At 49.6% G+C, this 14,176-nt stretch overlaps 1 protein-coding gene across 3 annotated transcripts; it reads right to left on the reverse strand.

Annotated features, from left to right (window-relative positions):
• Positions 1-1,276: 1,276 nt before the first annotated feature.
• Positions 1,277-13,652, reverse strand: SMARCD1 (SWI/SNF related, matrix associated, actin dependent regulator of chromatin, subfamily d, member 1). 3 transcript variants are annotated; one of them, XM_064591258.1, is made up of 13 exons: positions 13,287-13,647; positions 12,431-12,618; positions 12,103-12,145; positions 11,886-12,008; positions 11,295-11,417; positions 10,147-10,263; positions 8,769-8,870; positions 8,313-8,474; positions 8,119-8,240; positions 6,415-6,550; positions 4,584-4,706; positions 3,122-3,223; positions 1,277-2,995 (listed from the first exon to the last, which is right to left on the reverse strand). In XM_064591258.1, exons 1-13 carry the CDS (start codon positions 13,461-13,463, stop codon positions 2,942-2,944), a joined length of 1,572 nt encoding a protein of 523 aa, XP_064447328.1. In that variant the 5' UTR covers positions 13,464-13,647; the 3' UTR covers positions 1,277-2,941. The 3 variants fall into 3 exon arrangements, 2 of the variants coding, with proteins under 2 accessions (XP_064447328.1, XP_045729430.1); XM_045873474.3 differs by having other exon boundaries at positions 8,119-8,216; positions 13,287-13,644; XR_010411522.1 differs by lacking the exon at positions 1,277-2,995 and adding an exon at positions 3,341-3,515 and having other exon boundaries at positions 13,287-13,652.
• Between the last annotated feature and the right edge of the window lie 524 nt (positions 13,653-14,176).

The raw sequence follows: 14,176 nt of genomic DNA on the forward strand, positions 1-14,176 counted from the left end.
GTCCCTGGCACATATGGCGGAAACCCCAGAGAATGGATGTTTATGCATAAAATAACCCCCTGGTTTTTTGCCTAAATTGTCCCATCTCTCATTTTGCCCCTAAAATCATTTTCAGTAGTATGGAGACAACGAACTTGTGCATTTATATGGGAATAAAGAGTGTGCAGATTCAGAACTGGCTCATCACAGCAGCTGTCTGTACTACTAGAGCTTTTCCCCAGAGCGAGCTGTAGATTATCTGCTTGAAATTAATAATGGTTCATCAGCCATTCATTATACATGTAATTAGCCTGCGTAAAAACAGATGCCATTTCAGTGTCCTTGACATCACTTTTTTCCGCTCCCAAGTTATCAACCCCACACATTCTCCTTTTCCCTACTCAAGTCCGATAAACCCCCAAGTTCCAAATTGGGAACAAGTTGTAACCTGGGTGGGTGTGACTGCATGCAAGGCACTACTTGCGTGTTCCCATCCATGAAGGCAAAGGATAATTTTTTTTTACTGCAAGTTTAGAATGTGGTCGCACTCCCCCTACATTCTGAAGCCCGTTCTCGGGTAGAACCAAACAAGACAGCAGCACCAAGAAGGCAAGTACGAGCCGCCAGGTGAGGAGCAAGCACATTATGATGGGGGCTGCAGAATTTCATGCTTCTGCTAACAGATCAATCCCGAGGGGCAGGTTATCTGTAGCCATGAGGAGCACAACACAGCACTTCCATGCCAGTCTTAAGAACTGAAATCTCTCAGGGCCGTGAAAGTGGAGCCTTAAAAGGCCTGGCAGGCAGAGGCACACACACTCGCTAGATAGGAGCCCTGGGAGGAACTCGCCTACAGGTGGCTCGGGATCAGCAAGCCTAAGGAACCGCAGGCGCCCCCCCAGGCAGTGCTCTGGAGCCGGCGGATGCCACAGGGAGCTCAGCAGGGTGAGGGAGGAGATCGCAGTGCTACTGGCTCGTGCTCGTAGGACCTCCCTACCGAGAGCTGGGGGCAGGACGCTCAGACCCAGTGAGGAAGCCCAATAATCCCAACCAGTAGCCGGCCTGCTTGGACCACTGGGCTGACAGAAGCAGCTCTCAGGTGAGAACCTGAGGTCCACAGGGTAGAACCTTGTTTTCCACCCTATCTCTAGTGCCTAGCACCACAGCGAGCACACAGCAGGCGCTCAAGAAATATTTGTTACTCAAATAAAATGAACAGACACCATGAGCATGGCTAATGGTATCAGAGAAAGAGCTCAGGGAAGAGCTCTCCCTCAATAGGTAGGGGGACCCATCCTTCAGAAGATTCTTTTATTAAAACTGGGTGACATCGGTAAGGGGACAGTACAAAAAAAATTTTGGTCCATGAAAAAAACATAATAATTCAGTTAATAAAAACAGTTATCTTCAACAGGGACACTATGTAGGAGTGCTGAACTTCCTTCTCATGGTCCCAGCCCCAAGGACAGAGGTTGTCCAGTGTCTGTGGGGAGAACCTTTTAAGGGAGGGATGGGATAATGGGAGGAAGGGGAAGATGGGGAGAAAATTCTGTCCCCGGTGTGGAAGAGGCAGGGATATGGGGCTGGAGGATGTGCTCGCAGGAGCCTGAGGAGGGGGTGGGGAAGCAGGGGCTTTTGTCAGTTCTGTGGGTTTAGAGCCCAGGCTGAACGGAATTCCCCTCTGTGCCCAGCTGTCTCCCACCCTGCTATGTTGAGTCTGCGAGCCTGGGATATGCTAACTTGGGGTGATACAACCTGGAAGAAGAATCTGAGGCTCTCCTGGAAAGATGCAAAACCATCTCAGTTCCAAGGGGCCAAGATCACAAGGTCCTGCTGCTACCTGAGGGGGTCTGAAGCTTTGAGGGCAGGGGCTGGGGAGTCACAATCCTGTGAGGCAGGGAGAGGGAAGAGTCACAAACCCAACTCAGAGCTATTCGCCAGCCCTAGGCGCTTTCACTCCTCAGTGCCCTAGAAGTCACCAGTGGGTGTCAACTGGGCAGACAAGGGACAGGAAGACAGGGATGGCCCAGGGCTTTTACCCGTTTGATTTGAGGCCTGTTTCTCTATGAAGGGATAGGGGAGGCAGGATGGAGTGAATAAATGAGTCACACCTCCAAGCAACAGCAGGAAGGAACGGCCTCTGCTGGCAATGACAAAACCCCAGGTTAGATCCCTGGGGCTCTGACAGAGAAAGGCAAGATTCCCCCACCCAAATGCCCTGCGTTAGGACAGCTCGAGAGCAGGGGATCCTAAAGACAGCAGCTACAGGGAGTGTGCTGGGAGGGAGCACTAGTTAACAAACTCCAATACTGATGTGGACCCCCTACGAGGGAGTAAGAGAAGCACTGAGACAGCAGGCCAATCCAGAGGGCTGCGGACTGACCTGGGGCTCAGTGGGGCCCAAGAACCAGGGTTCCTTTAGTGCTAGAGGGCAACAAGTAAAGGGAGCGTGTGCGCCAAACCTGTGGAGGGAAGGAAGGAAATTGGATTCCGTTATCCAGAGAGCCAAGATCAACTAGCTTATGGAGTGCCCCCAGGCCTGAGTCTCAGAGAAGGGGCTACAGCTCCCAACTCCTGGGTCTCTGAAGGGCAGGATCAGTGTAGCCGGTCCCCTTGAAGACCACCTGGCCTTAGGCCCAAGCCATTCAATGCACTGATTACCACTACAGGTTCTCTCTCTAATACTATCTAGAGGTCCTATGTAGACCAGGGGAGGGTAGAGGCACATGGGAACTTTGTGGGGCAAAGGGAGGCTGGGGGACAGGAAGGGATGGGGTGGGAGAAGAGGGTGACAGGTGTCTTGTGGGACAGAAATGCGAGACCCTCTTCATTCTGGTGTTGTCCTTGAACCAACAGCATCCCCTGGAAGGCCCCAAGCAAGACCAAGGCAGGTGCTATGAGGCAGGCAGCACAGGGCCCAAATACGAATCGGTGCAGCCAAATCAGGGCTGTGGGAGAGGCCCTATGTATTTCGGATTCCCAAGGCTTGCTCTAATTCTTGTCGTCTCTGCTGCACCTAGGGAGAAAACAGTGGAGGGAGCAGGAGATGAGACAAACCAGAAGCTGGCACCTCATACCGCTGACCCCCATCTGGGGTTCAGACCCCTTGCTTTTTGTCAGTTTCCTATGCCCAGGCACCTACCTTGGAGTAGAAGTATCGGCACACAGCCTCCTGAGCCCAAGGCTGGAAGTAAAACTCGGCTCGGCGCTCTTCCTCTGGGTTACCCACCACATCGGTCATGGTCTGGGGGATATGGGAGGGGGAAGAGAGAGGAGAATAGACTTGTCTCCCTCCTTCACACCTGTTATGGACTGAATTGTATCCCCCCAAAAGATGTCAAAAATCCTAACCCCCCAGTACCTGTGAATGTGACCTTATTTGGAAATAGGGTCTCTGCAGATGATCAAGTTAAGATGAAGTCATTAGGGTGGGCCTAATCCAACATGACTGGTATCCTTATAAAAAGGGGGAACTTGGACACAGAGACAGACATGCACAGAGGGAAGACGATGTGAAGACACTTGGAGAACACCATCTGCAAACCAAGGAATGCCTGAGGCTACCACAAGCTAGGGGAGCAGCCTGGAACAGATTCTCCCTCACAGCCCTCAGAAGAAGCCAACCCTGCCAACACTCTAATTTCAGAATGCCAGCCTCCAGATAAAAATAAATTTTTGTTTAAGGCACTCAGTTTGTGGTACTTTACTATGGCAGCCCTCGCAAACTACTAATACAATGACCGAAGTCACCCTTTGCTATCAGTGAGTCTATTGCTTTGTTCAGGGACCCTTTCTGGCACCCCTCGTCCCTCGCCCCTTTGCTCTGCCTTTGTAATTAGTCACAGTCACCTTTCACGGAGAAGGAGAAAACTGCGGGCACATTTCACTCGTTCAATGCTCACCCCCCCTTCCTTGCCTAAGCTTGTGGTGCTCCCCTCTCTGAGAAACACCTCAGATCCCACCTTCACCATGGGGCGTTCCCCAGCTATCCCAGCCTCACCTACCTCCCTTCTCCTCTGAATTATCGCAGCGGTAGTGGTGAGTCCCCATCATGACTTATGTGGTTTACAACTTTTTTATATCAGATCAGTTGGTTCCCTTCCCCCCAAAAGAAAATAACCCGGTTTGAAACAATCCTTTCTTTGCTTCTGCTAATAACTTCCTTGCTCCTCCCCCCACGCCTGTCTATCAAAACCTTCCATTCTGTACAACTCCTCAGAGGGCCTATTTACTAGAAGGGATGCTGCCTAATTCATGAATCATTGAATAAAACCAATTAGATCTTCCCATTTTAAATAAATAAATAAATGCATAAATCCTATTAGCCTAGTTTCTCCAAACAGAATGCAGGTTGCTCTGAAAGCAGAGATCCAGGTCTGCACTCTGCATCCCCTACGATGTGACACCTCACAGTAAGGAGACTGGATAAACACTCGATGGCTCCACCTCATATCCTGACTCGATTAGAAAACAGACCTGAGAGCAGGCTAAAGAAAATCTGGTCCTTCACTTCCCCCTCCGGCTCTTCTACCAGATGCTACAGAAACAAAGCAAATCTATGCCTCACTGACCTAAGGCCCTATGCACCTTTCCTAGTTCTTTACCTTGAGGTCCCGGCACTGGGACTGTAGCCAATCATTGATGAAACCCTGAGGGTCTCTGGCGAAGCTCAGCATGAACTCCCGCTGGGTCTTCAGCTGATTGATAGTTTCTATTGTCTCATGGATCTGAAAGGAAGAGAAGGACGCTCCTAACATTTCAGACTGGGAAATGCGAAGTTACACAGCAGACAGTGCCTGCCACTCCCAACCGAGGCCTGGAGTGCTGCCCAGCGCTCAGCATTCTTTCAGCAGATATGTGCACGGTGTCACACACCCCACGTGGCCGAAGTTTTCCTTCTGGTCTCCACAACGTCCACCATGGGGGGAGCCGCACGGCGAATACTTAATCCACAGCACAAATAGGTGCAAAAACACTCTGAGGTAGGAGCAGTGGTACAGACCGCTGGCTCAAAAGCTGTGCTCCAGAGGTCTGTTCCTGCCTTCCCCTAATCATCCATACTCGTCCTGGCAACTTCCTTCACTGACAGATCTTCCATTACCACTGACAGGTTCGTGAGTCCTCAGTCTACAGACCAGTCCATTTTCTAAACTCCAACCACTCCATCTGTTTGGACATCTCAAGGCACCTGAAACTCTCCAAAATGAAATTCACTACCTTTCCCCCAATACTCACTTCTGTTCTCCTGTTGCCAATCTGGATGAATACTACCATGCATCCAAGCTGAAACCCTGGGAGTCATAATGCCTCCTTCTCCCTCAAGCCGCTCCCCGCCATCCAAATCTCTTCAGTTCCACTTTGACACCTCTCAGATTTACTTCTTTTCATCCTGTCAGTACCACAGGTTTAGGCCTCCACACGTCTCCCATGCGTTACTGCACTGGCCTCCTGTTTGGGCTTCTGGCCTCCAGATCCGCCCCTCTTACAACTCACTTTCCACTTTCCTGCCAGTGATCATTCTAAATGCAAAGAGCATCACTGCCTCCAGTCTTCAGGACGAAATAGAAACCAGTTTCCCTGTATCAAAGCTTCTTCATGGTTAGGCTCCTGCTTCCCTGTCCAGTTTCTTTTCCCCAAATTTCCCATCCCTGGCACCCTGAAATAGACCTAGCACATTAAACAGCTTGTACTTCTTGAACATACTTCTCTCTCGTTTTTACATACCCTGTTCTCTCTTTTTGCAATGTCCTCTGCCTCCCACACCCCTAAGCACTATCCTTTCTCCCCTTTCATTAACTCTCACTTTGTCCTTCAAGATTTAGTTGGGGCACCAACTCTTCCAGGAAAGCCTCCCTGTTCTTTGTGTTCCTTCGAGCCTTTTCTGGCTTTCCCTGCATGGACTATGTCTAACCAAGAGAATAGCAGAAACAGCAGCAGTTATTGTTTTCATGTGCCAGATACCGTGTCGTCTTTACATACATCGTCTCACTGAATCCTCACAACAACCTTATAAAAAAGCGATAGTCTCGGGCGCCTGGGTGGCTCAGTTGGTTAAGCGACTGCCTTCGGCTCAGGTCATGATCCTGGAGTCCCGGGATCGAGTCCCGCATCGGGCTCCCTGCTCGGCAGGGAGTCTGCTTCTCCCTCTGACCCTCCCCCGTCTCATGTGCTCTCTCTCATTCTCTCTCTCAAATAAATAAATAAAATCTTTAAAAAAAAAAAAAAGCGACAGTCTCTATTTCACAGTTCAAAAACTAAGGCTCAAAGCTCTTCGAAGTTACGGCCAGAATCCTAGCATCCAGCTCCAACTGGTACCTGTGCTGGCGTATACTAGGTGTTAATACATCCTGAACCAATGTCGAGAATCAAAAGACAGCCTACGAGCTGTGGCAGAGGGCTGGTGGCACCCAAGCTACCCAAGGCAGGGGCCCCTACCTTGTTGTCTAGAGTAGCAATCTCCTGCTGGCTGGCAGTCGACAGCAGGAAAGAATTCATCTGGGTTTTCAAAGTATCATCCACTTCCACATCGATGTCATAACAAGCAGTCTTTTTCTGATCATTTGGGTCAACACTGGGGAGGAAACCAAAAGGGACTGGTAAAGGGCTCGTCCCCTAAGACCTATTTACACAAGATCCAGAAGAAGGCCCAAGAATGAAGGTAAGGGGTCGACTGCAAGAAGGCACAAGAGAACTTCTGCATGTAACAGAAACTTCCTGTACCTTCCTTCCGATGGTAGCTACATGGTGTTACATTTGACAAACTCTCCAACTACACTTCAAGTGTGTGTGACCTACTGTATATAAACCCCAACCAAGCTACTATGTTTTTTTAGATCAGTGGTAAAAATTCAAATGGTCCAAAAGATATCCAGTGAAAATGAAGTTTCTCTCCCTCCCCAAAGGAAACTACCACTGTAGTATCTTACATACCTTTCTCCCTGTTAAACTAAAATTGACCCCGAAAATAAATTCAAATAAAACACATACCATACAAAATAAAGTAAAAAGCAGCTTAACTTTTAAGCACAGGGCAGATGAGCTATTAACAATCCAACATATAAATCGTAGGAGTTACTGTTGGCTGAGTGACAGCTCAGGATATAAAGGAAGGAAAGCCTTATTGGAATTAACACAGAGTAAGGGAAAGAAGGCAGAGAGACTGTAGCCAGCCGCCTGCTGCTCTGAGGAGGGGGAAGGGCATTCCTTCACTCCATGTCCAGTAAGATGCCTTGCCCATCCATCTTCTGAACGGAACAGAGAGAGGAGATAATGGAACTGCGGAGTCTCAGGCTGGAATGTTTTACCATCCACAGAAGAGATGGGAGCCCGTCTGCGATGGGCTGGTAAATGTCTAACAACTGATTCTCCAAAAGAGGAGGGAAAAAAAAGCCAATTTGGAGCATTTGCTGATTTCTGTGGTTTAAATATTCCCAACGTGGCTGGGTTCAAGCTGCCAATGTTATGTCACTGATCACGGAGCTGCGATGAGATGTGCAGTAACACGCCATAACACATTATAGCACTTTACTTTGCCGGAAGACCTACATTAGTTTTTCCGAGGAGGATCTTTCCGTTTACGAGAACAGGCGAGAAGCAAAACCAGCGCCTGGCACCGCTGTCGCGGCAGCATATCCCCGAGGCAGCGCGTGCCCCGAGCAGCTTCTCTGGGAGAACCCCAGCCAGCATCTCGGCAGCGAGCCACCAGGGCTGTGACTTGTGTCTGTGAGCACGCGGACTTTGTTTCTATTTATTTTGCGTGAAAGAGGTCCTTTTGGGGGTCTGGGACGCTCAAAAAGGTTTCCACGTAAATTAAACGTAATCGCTTTGTTGCTTTATGCCACTTTAGCTCGTGAGAAAGTCTTCGCGGGAACGCTCTCCTCTTGCACAGCAGGAGAAACGGACTGCTGTTTCTACCAGACGTAAGTAACCTCGCAAACACAAATACTGGTAAGATGTAATAGAACAATTAAGAAATTATGAGCTTGGGGGTGTATGCTACCCTCCTTTTCACCAAACGGTGAGTGTAAAGAATTTACATCACTGCTATTTGACAACGTGCTCCCTGAAAATCGGACAGCCGGTTTGTGAGAGCTGGTGCCCGGCCACCGCAGCCCACGGCTGCCTCCCCTACGTACCCACCTGATGATGTGATTAATGATGATGGGCTCCGGTGGCATGAGCAAGGCGTGAAGCCGCTGAGGGATCTCTGAAAACTTCATACGTTGAGACTCGAAGATCTGTGTGAAAGAGGAAAAAGGCAGCTACGAAGTGGGCATTTTGAGCACAACTAGTGCTCCACTGGACTCCGGCAAAAGAATGGGTCCTTTTCTTACCTGCTGGAGGTACTTGTCACAGATGACAAACTCCCGCTCGTGAGGGTCCTGGAGCTTATGTGTCTTAATATATTGCCACAGTGCTTGGATGATCACTGGACGGGTCTGGGTGTGGATGCCCAGGAGCCGAGCCAGGCGAGGGTCTAATTTAAACTGGGGAGGCTGCAGAGAACCAAAGAGGACAGGGATGAAGCTAGTGAGCTGGGTCTATATGCATTTTGGGGTGCTTTAGTGTGGCCACACATTCAAGCCATTCAACAAGCATTAATGTAGTGCTTTCTCTGGGGCCAAAAAACACTAGGAAGAACTCAGAGATGACTAAGCCCCTCTCCTTGTATTTAGGGAGTTTATCGTCTGGTGACAAATCACCCACAACTAGACTTAAACCTCTGAGTATCAGGCTGCTGATGGGAGGTGGCTGTGAAAGCTAGGTCCCCTGACGTCACCCCAGAATACCTGGTAGTCCAGCATCAGGAGGACAGTACACCGTACATTCACGTCTCCTGGCCGCTTCACCTGGAAGCCGTCCGTCTCCTGGGTAGTGGCGGTCCTGTGCCACTACAGAGAGGAAGATGTCAGGGGCTGCTCTCCCAGAGGAAGAGCTGGGGTGGGAGGGAAGAGCGTCTGTAATGACTGAATATTCAACTTTGATTACTGAGGCTATTGGGAAAGAGCAATAGCAGGAAACATTTCTAAACATTGCATAAAGATCTCGGATTACTGTCTGTACATAAACAGATTAACCTTTGATTCTATTTAGGGTCACATTTAAATTAGCCTAAATTTTCAGTGGTAACTTTATCTACCAAATGGATAATACATTATGTGCACAGTAAAAAAAAAACGTGGCTATCATTTCTTGAATACTTACTATGTTCAAGAGTCTTCTAAGACCTTTACCTGGGATTATCTCATTTAATTCCCACAACTTCCACATAAGATAGACACAATTAAACCTATTTTACAGATGAGCAAACTAATGCTTAGACGAGTGGAGTAACTTGCCTAAGGTCAAACAACCACTAAGTGGTAGCGCTGTGATTTGAGCTCTGGCATGTCTGATTCTAAAGCCCACTTTCTTAGCCACTATACTCTACTGCTATAAAGTCAAGTTAAATATATTTACAAATTTCTATTGATTCTATGACTTACTTCCCTTATTAGATGGTAAAGACCTTTCCATGTCTCTTAGTGGTTGAGGTTAAGGGGCTGCAGCTACACTGGCAAAGAAAGGAGCAGGTTAAGTTCACTCAGGGAGCTGGACTGTGTCATTCTGTTTTGACTGTACCCCAAAGAACACTGTCGCTAACATGGTCTTCAGAACACTGTGTAACCAGGCTTTATAACAAAGGATTTCTGATGACGTGGGAAGTGAATCTAAACAGAACAGGAGCCAAAAGGAAGTCCCCGATCTATCTATAGAGGTAACCTTGTAAGGACTAGAACCCTATTAGCTAACCGCCTTAATTACAGCACCTGCTATCAGGAAAAAGTATGAGTAGGGTGTGGATAACTACATCTCACCATTATTAATAAGCAAGATGCAGAGATAACCTGGAATGTATAAGAGGCCTCCATTAGAATTTCCCTTGGGGCAGCAACCAGGATAATAACATTAAAAAGGTGGGACAAGTCAGACTGCAAGAGCTCTTGGGTTCAAACAGTATCAGAACAGCTAGTGCCACCTGGAGGTCAACGTGCAAACTGCAAGGGTAGTACTTTATACTGGGGGTAACCCTGTATACCTCTCCCTCTCCCTAAACATTAAAGTTGGGCTCCCAAGTCCCTCATCCTTCAGTCATGGAGTCAAAGCCTAGAGGACAGAACTACTCACTTCTACCAGATGGTTGTCTGGCCCATACAGGTCTTTGTCCAGTTCGATCACCAAGGACTTAAAAAAGGAAGAGAATTTCCTCTTTTGTTTGGTGGCATCATATTTGGACAAAGCTGACTAGAGGAGAGAGAGGAGAGATCATGTTAGAAAAGACCAGAAGAAATTCCTCAAGACAAAAATCCCATTAAAAAGGAACCCACAACAGCAGTGGGAAAAAAACTCAAAAAACTGTCTTCTGAATCTCTCTCAGGAGATGACAAGGTCGGTGTCTGGGGGTATTAAACCCATCAGAGTAGCCACAGAACCCTGAAGAAGCAGCCAATAACATGTACAGGGTCACTGACTTACCCACCTCATTTCCCTAAGGGAAATGAGGCAAGTTAAGCCAAACCGTTGCCCGTAACAAAGCGAGTCTGAACAGAGAAAAGTCTGACTCTAGAGGGGAAATGAATCACAGGCAATAAGCAGCCAGAACAAAAACAGCTTTATTTGGATGGAATGACACCACCAGCAGATGGACTGGACCTATATAGAGAAGGAAGCTCTGACACGGAGCCCCGGTTTTCCTGCAAAAATGCATTCAAATTAGCTTGCTTATGAACAGCTAAAAACAGAGAGTGCAAGGAATGAAAGGTGAGCTTCTGGGGTAGGAAGTTTGGGCTAATACCTGTCAGCTGATGTTCCCCATGAAGCAAAGAAAACTATCCCTCTTAAACTGTGAGAGGTCTCCAATGACAGTTGGGAAGGTGGAGATACCACAGTGGGAATCAAGGACCTCAAGGACTCAGATAGAAAAGCATGTCTTCAAGTGCTAAGTGCAAACTCACTTGATTTTTAAGAAACAAAAACCAAAAACTGAATAATCTGCAGATGCTAAGTCCAATGGCCAGCACCATCAGAAGGAAGGTAAACAACAAATCAAATCCCAGAACAATAAGGTTCTTGATATGATACCACAGCGAGGGCCAAGCTGTGGGAGCCAGACACAAAGAACCATTGTCTTTTAGTGCAGGGAACACAGTGACCCTCTCCCTGCTGTTCCCAACAGGAGCTGTGAGCACCGATCAGGCTTCCTGCCAACCAGACAACATTGCTTGCTCCCAGCAGCTCCCACCCTAGACGTCAACCACAGTGGACTTTGAACTCACATCCTCCAGGAGCCGTCCTTCTACCCGAAGCTCCCAGGAAGCCACCGTCCCTTCCCCATCCTCGGCATCTGATTTAGCCGGATTGAAAGTGTTAGAAATGAAAATTCGCAGCTTCCGTTTTTGCTGAGGAAGGCAGAAACAGGATTGATGGTGGGGCTTCAGTGCTTTAATATTGAAGACAAGCTCTCCCCAAACCCCCAAATTACTCCTAACAGACTGGCTTACTATCTACCCATTCCCTGGGGTGGGTGGATAGAGATTCCATCTATAAGAATACAGGCCACTGGCCTGAGTGCAAGTGCATACACGAGGATGCCAAACAGACAAAGTCATGCAAGGTGCCAGGTTCCCAAGGTAGCAGAGCAGTTATGGCAAAAACACGGACAGGGTGTATTTCTGGTGCAAGAGATAGCAAAAGCCCCTCCCCCTTTGCTGTTCAGTTCTAATGTAATTCTCAGTTCGTAGGCGGAAGGGAGATGTAATTTAAATGCCAAGGAGAGCTGCGCTGTGCCTTTGATTTCTCATCCTAAGCCCACTGAAGGTTCCCGAGCCCTCTCCTTTGGCTCTCTGCCTAGCACTCTCCTGCATTACCTTGATGGGACGTTTCAAGGCCTCCTGGATATCTAGCCGTTTCCTCATGATAGTCTGGTCCAGTTTCCTTTCAAAAGCCAAGAGATCCATATAGGCCTGGGATTCTGGTACCAGTTCACGAATCTTAGGAACAAAGAGATATCATTGGGATCTAGAGCTGACCATTTCTATTTTCAAACTCAGGACATCCTCAAGAAGACCTACAGCCTGGACTCACCCTTTGAGGTAGAATTTTGTCAGCCATCTTCTTTTTCTTTGCACTGTTTGGAATAAATACTGTTATCAGGTTGGGATAGAACTAGCCAGAACATGAAGACAGACTGGTCAGCACCTCCGTTTATAGGATAATGAAGGGACTGCAAAGCATCTCTCAAATCAAAGACACTCCGCCCATCCCCACCCCCACCCATGTGAGGCATTCTGAAGAATGAGCACCCATCTGCTGACCCAGCACCACCACTTCTGGGTTCGGTCTCTCCCATCACCTGTGTCCTCACGGGCTTCCTCCCTCCTTCCCTCCCTCCCTCGCCCCAGAGTCATCTTACTTGTGGTTTCGATTTTGGACCGCCTGCTGCTGGACCTGCTGTATCTGCTGAGGTGCAGGTCTCTTGCGGGACTGGTCCATCCCTGACTGGGCCAGGCCAGGTCGGACTGAAGGGTTCCCCCCATAGCCAGGGGGTCCCATGGAAGGTCCCTGAGGTGTCATTCGGCTGCCTGGCAGCATACCTGGTCTCTATAGAGAGGAGAGGACCCAGAGATGTCATGGCTTCCCTACAAACCCCGCCAAGAAAAAGTGAGAGATGGCCTGAGTTCTTTGAATGAACAAGGCTGGGGGTGGGGTGAAGCACAATGGAAGGAGAGCCCTCTGTCTCTGAAATCCAAATAACTGGAGCGTCCTGTACTCCAGGTACAATTCCACAGGAGAATATAGCCCCAAAGCTAAGAGACACACAGATTATACTCAAATGCTCCCCAGTCTATTTTGTATCCGACACATTGGGCATCTTCTCTAAGTCCCACATTTACTCAGATGGTACTGCCAGCTATCGTTTCCTTAGAAGCTGACCTCAATTTGCTTGCTACACCTTCTGTGTAGTGTTCCTCCGGGCACTGGAACTGCCCTAGCCCTTTTGCACTCCGGTCCTCACATGCCCACCTCTGGCCCCACTTCAACCACGCTGTTTCTGTACCCTGACTCCCCAACGGAAACAATGCTCCCAGGAGCAGGTGGGGATGCTAACCGCCTCCCTTCTCTTCCTCCGCACTGCCTGCCCTCACCCCCACTCAGGGCCCGAATCCCTCCCAGGAGAGTCCCTCCTACTTCTCCCCCACCCCTGTCAGTCCCAGGCCCCCGCTCGGCCCCGCCCCCGGCCCGCGCGCCCCTCCTCCTGCCCCACTCACCGGATAGGCCGCTCCGGGCATCGGGGAGCGGTACAGCCCTTGACCCGGCGCCGGGCCCATTCGCACGGGAGGCCCCGGAGTCCCGCCCGGACCCAGGGCAGCCGCCGCGCCCGCCCCTCCTGAGGCTCCGGCACCGCCGCTCGGAGCCACAGACTGGAAACCCGCCCGGGCCGCCATCTTCCCCCGAGCCGCTGCTGCAGCTGCACAAAGAACCGGAACCGGAACTCCCCCCGCCCCCCGCGCGCCCCCCGCACGCCCGCCTGTCCGCCCGGCCGGCCGGCCGGCACGGGAGGCTCGGGGCAGCGAGACTGTGGGCTAGAGGGGGGCGACTAGCGGAAAAGGCGTGCTGACCACTCCCTCCCGTCTTCGCGCTCCGGGAGGGAAGACCATAGAGAAGAATTCCGGGATAGAGAGGCCCTGTGAGCGGGCGCCCCCAGGCCGACGGGAGGAAGACAAGGCCCTGGAAAGGGGGACCACACCTCAGCCTCAGAGCTCTGATGACGGGGGTGATGGAGTAACTGCTTCATGCAGGCGCAGGAGATTTAACTTTCTAAAGCGCTTTGTTTTTCGTTACCTTCTCTTACTGCTGTAAGCCTGGGGGGCTGAAGAGGAGAATGCACTGTTTATTCCATTTTACAAACCGGAAAGCTGATCTTAGTGAATGACTTCGCAAAGATCAACCAACAAGTTAGCAGTAAAGCCGAAGCCCAGAATCCAGATCTTCTAGCTCATAGCCCAGGGCTCATTCCACAGATACAGTACCTCAATAACTACCTCACACCGCAATTTGAACCCAACTTTGTCCCTGACCTTTAAAACCTAACCTGCTTCCAGATTTTATTTTTGAATTTTGACCCTGCCCCCTCTCTAAAGAATCTTTTGTGCTAGGA

Source organism: Mirounga angustirostris, unplaced genomic scaffold (genome assembly GCF_029215605.1).
Source record: "Mirounga angustirostris isolate CCGP_5_RB_7025 unplaced genomic scaffold, mMirAng1.0.hap1 SCAF_5, whole genome shotgun sequence".
Classification (NCBI taxonomy): Eukaryota; Metazoa; Chordata; class Mammalia; order Carnivora; family Phocidae; genus Mirounga; species Mirounga angustirostris.